The sequence below is a fragment of the Mesitornis unicolor genome, unplaced genomic scaffold, assembly GCF_000695765.1.
Source record: "Mesitornis unicolor isolate BGI_N332 unplaced genomic scaffold, ASM69576v1 scaffold47471, whole genome shotgun sequence".
In the NCBI taxonomy this organism is placed as follows: Eukaryota; Metazoa; Chordata; class Aves; order Mesitornithiformes; family Mesitornithidae; genus Mesitornis; species Mesitornis unicolor.
This window is the reverse complement of record NW_010166672.1, coordinates 3381-10652: the sequence shown is the minus strand read 5'-3', so window position 1 is coordinate 10652 and position 7272 is coordinate 3381. Positions and strand designations below refer to the sequence as shown.

The window sequence follows — 7272 nt, the reverse complement described above, 5'->3', positions numbered from 1 at the left end:
TGGTACCTTGAGACTAAGGGAATTCATATCTTTTTTTTTTTTTTGTGGTAGGTGGGAGGGAGAGAAGTATTATGTTTTATGGGGTATGGGAGGAGGGAGGAAAAATATGTTGCAGATCTTTATGTGGTTTTTAAAACCAGCCATCAGAGGCAATTGCTGAATAAACTGAAGCACAAGAGGAGGGTTTGTAAGCTGGAAGCAGCACAAGCCTGCAAAAGAAAGGGACGGTGGGCTGCTGTTGTGACTGTGGAGGAAGAAACATCAGCCTCCTTCATTTCTCACTGCCTACTCTCCATCCACCCTACGAGAAAATGAGTTGCGTGCCATGGAAAGGTGACAAGACTAAATCGGAATCACCAGAGCCACCCCAGCTACCACCAGTGCACATTTACCATGAGAAGCAGCGTAGGGAGCTGTGTGCCCTCCATGCCCTCAACAATGTCTTCCAGGACAGCAACGCCTTCACTAGGGAAACCCTGCAGGAGATTTTTCAGAGGTAGGATACTCTCTGCACTAGTGTTAGCTTCACTGTATCCTCTGTTTCTCAGAGGAATCTTCAGATTTTTATTAGGGGGGGAAAAACAGAGCAAAGGAAGGGTTCAGAGTCTGCCACTGCTTTGAACTAAATGCAGTTTCTTAATTCTACCTCTTTTATTATTTCCTCTCTCCATGCAGAAATTCTCTCTTTTTACTTGTTTCTTAAACTATTCTGGCTGCCAATTTTGGGTCCAAGGGCTTTACTGCCGATGCTGTCATGTGGTTGGACTACTGTCTTCTCTTCCACCCACCTTAATGCATCTTCTACCTGTCTTCCGTGTTTTTGCCCCTACCACTTGTAGATACATTATCTTGATGTTAGTAATGGATTTTGGGGTTGGCTTGGGAGGCTGAAGGTGGCAGGAATGACAAATGGGTCATCATAAAAACTTCTTGATTTAGTACTGCGACACTTTGGTTTGGGTTTGTTTGTTTGTTTTAATTAGGAACTTTGTCAAATGAGAGACTCCTTATTCAAGAGGTTAAGTAAAGTTCTTCAAGTGTTACCATTTTTTTCCATGCTGTGAGACCCTGTGTACTGTGTCAAACTGGATTTCATTTCAGTAGCTAGATCCCCATTCTCTGTGGCGTTGCTAAATGTTTCCCAGCAGTTTCAGATAATTAATAAAAGCGTTTTTGAGTTTTACTGGGATAAATGTAAATTATTAATGTGTCCTGTACAATAGCTCATCTTTTGCACAATGTTTACTTGATGCTGTTTCGGCGCTTTGTGGAAGTTCTGAGTGTGCCTTTGAAAATTGGGATGACCTTTCATTGGCAAAGTGAAGTAATCAAATAGGAAACAAGGTCTTCTCTGATACTCAGTCTGCGCATGTTGTGCTCATTGGATAAGTTATGCTTGAACACCCTTTACCAGCAGGTGATGGCATCTTGTGTTTGTGACAGGTAGGAAATCGTGCTTCATGGCAGCAGTTACACAGGTGCTCTTGGACAAAGTGGTGGTACCCAGTGCTGATGAGCAGGGAGCTGTGGTGCCTGTTGCTGCTGTCCTGAAAACCTGTAGATTTGTGGAACTGGTGCTTGACTCATCAAACACCTGCCTGTCTTTGGCAAAAGACAACACCTGCCTGTGTTTGGTGGTGATGGACAACAGCAAAGATCATATTCAAATGCTGTTTGCAATAGCCTTGTAAACAAAACTACTGTTGGTGAAGTGGAGCTGGGTTGTGGCAGGCTCAAGGCGTTCTTTGTCCAGTGTAAAGACGCTATGGTTTTGTTCCAGGGAAGCAATTGTCAGAGTTTCAATCACAGATGAATTTCTATTGGCCTGAAGCAAACAAAGGCAGTTCATGTGGTCGAAGGAGTGTGATGATCTAATCAGTTGGCTTTCATTGGGTTTGGTGAGGGAGAATTAGTGTCCAGCATGAAACCTCTCAGAAGGAGCTGGGATGTTAACTCTTGTTGGACCTCAAAGGGAGAATTTGTCTTTGATTCCAACCTGGAATTGTTCCATCCTAACATTCAGATCAAGATAAATGGATTGATTCACCCCCATGGTAGTATGAAAATATATGTGGAAATTCCTCTCAGAAATGAATGAGCTATAAGCCATGCATAAGAATTTCTGCTACCTTTGCATCTCAGTTGGGTTACTACTTGTGTCTAGGTCTTTGTCTTGCCTTTAAGTGTGGATTTAGTTGCCCTTTATACATCCCTTTTCCGTATGCCTTTCCTGTGTCTGGTCATATTCTGTGTGTTAACTCTGATATGATGAATATTTTTAATGAGCTACAAAAATGTTGCGAGGTGTGATTTTTATACCCAGTGTTGACAAGGGAACGAAATCACAAATAAGCTTAAGCTTTCTGTAGCTTTTACTGCATCCCTTGAAGAATGATTGAGCCGAATTGTTTAATCATTAGTTTTCCTTTTGCTGCCTCCCATTGCATAAGCCCAGTGTAGTCTGATGATAATCATCTTGAGCGTATGCCACAACTTGGTCCAGGCTCCCCTCTGATTTTGTAGTCGTCCTTCTCATCTTTCCTCCAATACAAGAAATATCTTTCTGATGTTCCTCTGGCTTTTGTTGCGGAAAGTAACATTGCGTGTTCCAAGTGTTGCGTGGAGATACAAACAAAATCCCTTGGCTTCAGTGAAGTCTGTGTATTGAGACCTGACCAGGAAAGACAACTGTATAAAGGAATCTTGGAGCCTACTGTGTTGAGACAACATGTTCATGAAAGGTCCTGACTTGGAAAGCTCAGGAGGATTATTACCTGGATTTCTATCCAACTTTGTCAGTCTTCCTCAGCTTAGTGTCTAGATTTAAAAAAAATTAACTCTGGGGAGGCAACTGAATCCGTTGTCTAACCAGAATCCTTCAGCTGATGATGTGGGCCCTATTTGGGTGTGTGTGAGCAGAGGTGCTGAGGCAATTCTTGGTGAAAGTTTGCTCACCAGTTCTTTGAGTGTGTCACCTCTGCTGATCTCTTCATCTCGTTTCTGGGACTCTGAAAGTTAGGGGAAAGAGCAAAGATAACTGTTCTTTTAGCTCTCAATAAGCTTGTCTCTGGAAAACGGTGCCACTAGAGGGTGCTATTATTTGGGAGGCTTTCCTGGCTTGCTGGCGCATGAGAGTTAATAAGTAGTGAATAAGCAGTGATCTTGAGGAATTAGTTGTAGCCAGGTGATCTTTATGGAGATGCTGGAAGAGCTGTGACGAGCTACAGTTGCATCTCTGTGATGAGTAAAACACAGCAGAGCTTTGGAGACTGGAAACCGTGATTCTGTGAAAATGTCACTGCTGCACTCGGAAGTGCCCAGTGGTGGGCGTTAATGGCTTTGCCTTTTACCGCGTTGTTTTGGACTCTTCTCTCTCCTGTAGTTAAGTCTTCTCCCAGGCTGTTGTGCTGCAGTCTGCTCCACTGCAAGAAAACTCACAGCTGATGCAAAAAGCTACCCATCCGCAGCCTCTCCAGCCTTGGGTGGTCTGAACCCCCCTACTCAATCTGCTGCTTGCTGCTGCTTGTCAAATGCCTTCTGTTGTCAGGAGAGGAATGCAGAAGGGCTGAGGGATGAAATATGCCCACAGAACTTGCACTGTGCTAAAGGCCAAGCAGAAAACACGCAGGAACATCAGGAGTTTTGGAGGACAGAGTTGACATGGGGGAGAGGCAGGTGAGACCTGGGTATTTGGATGATATGACACGTCTGAACCTTGTGCCAGTAGAGCTGATGGAGTCCTTACCAATCAGAAGAGCAACTCATCGCAACAGGACTGATCTCAGGCTTGACTTTCTTTGGTTTGGTGTTGCATGACCTTGCTGTTCTCTGCTCCCAGTTTCCCCTCTGCTAGCTCTTCTTGCTGTTTAAGCCCATCTGTGTATAATTCATATACATAATAATTCACCCCCTCATTGTTTCCCCTCCTTACCAAATTTCTTGGAGGGGGGAGGGGGGGAGGGAGATAATAAAAATTACTAACTTTTTTTTTGCCACATGTCTCTCCATGTTTTATGCCTTGTATGCATTATCTGCATTTGTGCAAAGGCTGTCTTGTGTCTTTGTGTACAACCTGATGGACGACTGATTTTGGATTTTTAGATGCTATAGTAATGCAAGTGATCTCTAGGCAAGCTTATGGATTAAAGCTGAAGAGATTTGTCTGCAACAAGGTTAGCTGTTTAGTTACCTACAGCAACAGATTTTTTTTCATTCTATAGCAATGCTTTAGAAAGCTCCTAACTCCAAATATCTTCACAGCTTTATGTCTGAATATTTCTTTCATTTACCACTGGGGAGTGAGGGGAAAACAACCTTTTCTGCAGCCAGCCCACCTTGCCTCTTGTTGTCTCAGCCAGTCTTCAAGACTGATGTTGAGTACTGAACTCCTGAAATTGTGAGAGCTGTTGTTCTAAATGGCAAACTGGCATTTACTCCAACCATGAATTAAGGCAAAAATACTTTATCCTTCTGAAGTACCAGTTCAAGAAGGGGAAAAAAGGCTTCCTGCTTTGCAGTTTCTCTCACAGCAAAGCTGGGCTCTTGGAAGACTTTGTACTTTAAGGTTGTTCTTAATGCATTATGTATCCCTCTCAGCCCATCTGAGTGATAAGGGGGAACAGAATAGTTTGTGTTTAAACACAAGAACCTTGAAAACGGGCTGCAAGTGATACAGGAAGTAGCCCCTTCCTGCTGTGGAATACAGGGTCAGCAGGTGGTGGCTAGAGTGGTCTCCTGTTGTGTTTGCAGGCTGTCTCCCAACACCATGGTGACGCCCCACAAGAAGAGCATGCTGGGGAATGGGAACTATGATGTGAACGTGATCATGGCAGCGCTTCAGACCAAAGGCTATGAGGCGGTTTGGTGGGACAAGCGCAGGTACTGAGAAGTCATGGAGTTCTGGAGGTGGCCGCTGTTTGTAAAAGTGAGAAAGAGATGAAGTTAAAGTCCTAGAAAATAACCTTATTGCTGTTTTCTGCTCTCTTTCAGGGATGTTAACGTCATTGCCCTGTCTAACGTGATGGGCTTCATCATGAATCTGCCCTCCAGCCTTTGCTGGGGCCCCTTGAAGCTCCCCCTCAAGCGACAGCACTGGATCTGCGTCCGGGAGGTGGGAGGCACCTACTACAACCTCGACTCCAAACTCAAGGTGCCCGAGTGGATTGGAGGTGAAAGTGAGCTCAGGTAGGATTTTCTGTATCTTGTTCCTCCTCAAATCCTTCCCTATTGGAGGTGGGGAGTCTGTCCTTAAGCAGTTAATGGTTTATATATATATGGTTGATCTTCAATAGCAAGTATTTGAGAGTAATAAGGTTCTTGTGCTTCCATGGGAGCTAGGAAGATGCTTTGGCCAGTGGTGATCTCTGCGAGGTTGGGAGAGCCTGACTCTGTGTCTTACATGGCTGGTTCCATTGCTAGTGTTGAATGTAGAGGCCAAGTCTCCTGTGAGTGAGTGAGACCTGCGGTTAAATGTGCTGTGCCTCGCTCTCTCCTCAGATGTTAGTGTCAACATTCCTTTGCCTCTTCAGTAGTGATCTGTGTGTATATTCCCAACAAAAGGCTTTCCAGACTAAAAGTGCAGCCTTGTTCCTGATAGCAGTGAAAGCTGCTTGCCAGGAGTCACCTGCCTATGTAAGCATACACAGTTTCTTGCTTGACTCCTCAGTTTAATCTTAACAAGAGGTGTAATTACTTTGACTGTAAAGTTTCACCTGCATTTAGTTGCTGTTCAGTTTCCATCCTGTCCTCTTCTAAAGCCTCCTAGCAGCTTTACTGCCTCAGCAAGACTCCTTCTGAGGTAGAGTTCGCACATGAGTGGTATCTGCAGAGCCTACTGTGCCATTAGAGTCTTGGTAATGCGAATGTCAGCCTTTTGTGAACTTCTGGGATAAAGTAATACAGTTCTGAAATTGCTGTACAGAGGTTTTGGTGGGTTTTATCCTGGGTGTGCTGCTGTTCAGCAATAAATAAGGACTTCCTATATAGAGAATTTTGGGAATTCGGGCTGAAAGATAGCAGGGAAAACACTGATTTGGCTGTTACTGGACATAATCCAAGTTTGGTATTAGGAAAAGCTTGTGAGCAGAAAGGGGCTGCAGAACCATGACAGATGACCAGGTGGTTCGCTGCTGCTATGACCTGTGATAAGGGTATCTAAATTATAGGGGGGGCGAGGGGGTTCCCCACAAGTGTTCCAGATTAGTTGGAGTTATTTTAAAATACAGTGGGATTCTTGATCTCTGAGATTAGAAGAAATGGTACTTGTTTTTAGTTATAGTTTTGCTACCTTGGAAAATTGGAAAGTGCTATCTCTATAGACTTACCTCTGCTGAGGTTGAGGTCCTGTCTATCTGAATCTGCAATAACTGTGGTGAATCTAGCGGGGCAAGTTTAATGTTGGGGGGGGTTTATTGTCAGAAAATAACTAAAGAGAGTGTGTGTGTGTGGATTTCCTCCCATTCCTCGTCATGTTTGCATCGTTAGTTGCATTCAACTGTTGTAGAAGACAAAGTTCTACACTGGATAGCGCTCATTTCTGCTTGTTTTTATGATAGGAAATTTTTGAAACACCAGCTGAGAGGAAAGAACTGTGAACTCCTGCTGGTGGTGCCAGAGGAGGTGGAAGCACATCAGAGCTGGAGAGCTGACGTGTGACCTGAACCGACTCTGTCCTCCCACTACAGCTCTTCCCCTTTACCGAACTCCTGATGTCTGAAACCCGAATAATGGGTGTCCTGACTCTTCTCGTCTGGACCTTCCTTTGTTAGGCTCTTCTCTTCCTTCCTTGGTGCAATAAGGCAACGACATAGGACATGGGGGGTGGTGGGTGGGGAAGAATTGAGGACAGAGCGGAGGAAACTGGAAGCCAGTCACTTTAATTGCAAAGGCGGATGAGCGGCTGAAGGTGTTGTGCTCTTTAAAACCGGGCTTTGGGGCTAGGGTGTCAGGAAGTCTCTGGCCTCCTTTTCCCCACCGTGGTCAAGGCCGCATGTTGGTCAAGGTCAAGGACGCTGCTCCCTCCAGGGCTGAGCGTGCTGCCACCTCTTCACAAAGTCTCTCCCTCCAAAACAAGCCGTCGTGAAGACATTGGCAATTCCCAAGGGTCTCAGGACACTCTCAAACACTAGGAATGGTACGGTGCTCAGCATGACCCTCTGCTTCTTAGGGATGGTTTGTGCCAGGAATTAGAAAACAGTAATAAAAAGTGTCATCTTTCAAGGAAGTCTTTGGGAGCTCGAGGAGTCTTCCCCAGTGTCTCCAGGGAGTTACGTA

The 7272-nt window shown here is 44.8% G+C and overlaps 1 protein-coding gene across 1 annotated transcript; it reads left to right on the top strand.

The window, feature by feature from the left end:
- The first annotated feature begins 311 nt into the window (after positions 1–311).
- Positions 312–6654, top strand: JOSD1 (Josephin domain containing 1). Its single transcript, XM_010195037.1, has 4 exons — positions 312–496; positions 4750–4878; positions 4990–5184; positions 6555–6654. Exons 1-4 carry the CDS (start codon positions 312–314, stop codon positions 6652–6654), a joined length of 609 nt encoding a protein of 202 aa, XP_010193339.1.
- Positions 6655–7272: the final 618 nt, after the last annotated feature.